The 712-nt window shown below is 31.7% G+C and overlaps 1 protein-coding gene across 1 annotated transcript; it reads right to left on the minus strand.

Moving 5' to 3' along the window:
- Window positions 1-274: 274 nt before the first annotated feature.
- On the minus strand, window positions 275-669 carry LOAG_16098 (hypothetical protein; the record flags this gene model as incomplete). Its single annotated transcript, XM_003151585.2, has 2 exons — window positions 275-401; window positions 608-669. Coding segments are annotated over 2 exons (189 nt in total), but the record flags the coding sequence as incomplete, so codon positions are not given.
- Between the last annotated feature and the right edge of the window lie 43 nt (window positions 670-712).

The following is a 712-nucleotide window of genomic DNA, read 5'->3' on the forward strand; positions in this document are numbered from 1 at the left end:
AACATTGTCAAAATTAGACTGAAATTTGAAGTTTAAAGAATTGCTTTTCCGAAAAAAATCTGCAAATTATCACTATGAACAAATTAAAAGGAGCATAGTCTAATCAAAAATTTTAATAATTTAAAAAAATTAACAAAAAAGACTGCAAGTAAGAGGAAAAAACAGGTTGGAATTATAATGATACTATAATAACAACAGAAATTGTTTCATATGGCGTCTTTTTAATGATTATTCGTCAAAATTTTGTTCTGCAAATTTAAGAAACTGCAGTTTATCATAGCATAGTCTCTGGTTTTTCCATATATTCCTTAAAATGCTTGAGCCAGATTGCACCAACAGCACCATCAACAACACGATGATCACAGGACATTGTTACAAGCATTGTTGTTATAGTTTTGAACCTGAAATTAATTAGTTTAAGACGAAGAATGTTAGAAGGTATGAAATCATTTATAGAAGCAAATAAGTAAATAAAGAACGGAAAAAACAAGCAGCTTATGAGGAAATCGATGATTGTTAATAATCAGTTACGGAAGTAATTGGAAACTGTTCCAGAAGACTGCACAAATTCAGAACAATTTTCTTTTTTTTGTAGAAAGAAGCTTACCTGTTTTCGTCATCATCAGGTACAACTTTACGCTCTGAACCTCCAACGGCCAGAATACAAGACTGCGGTGGGTTGATAATTGCTGTAAAGTGACGTATGCTGCCG

This window comes from Loa loa, assembly GCF_000183805.2.
Source record: "Loa loa unplaced genomic scaffold supercont3.4019, whole genome shotgun sequence".
NCBI lineage: Eukaryota > Metazoa > Nematoda > Chromadorea > Rhabditida > Onchocercidae > Loa > Loa loa.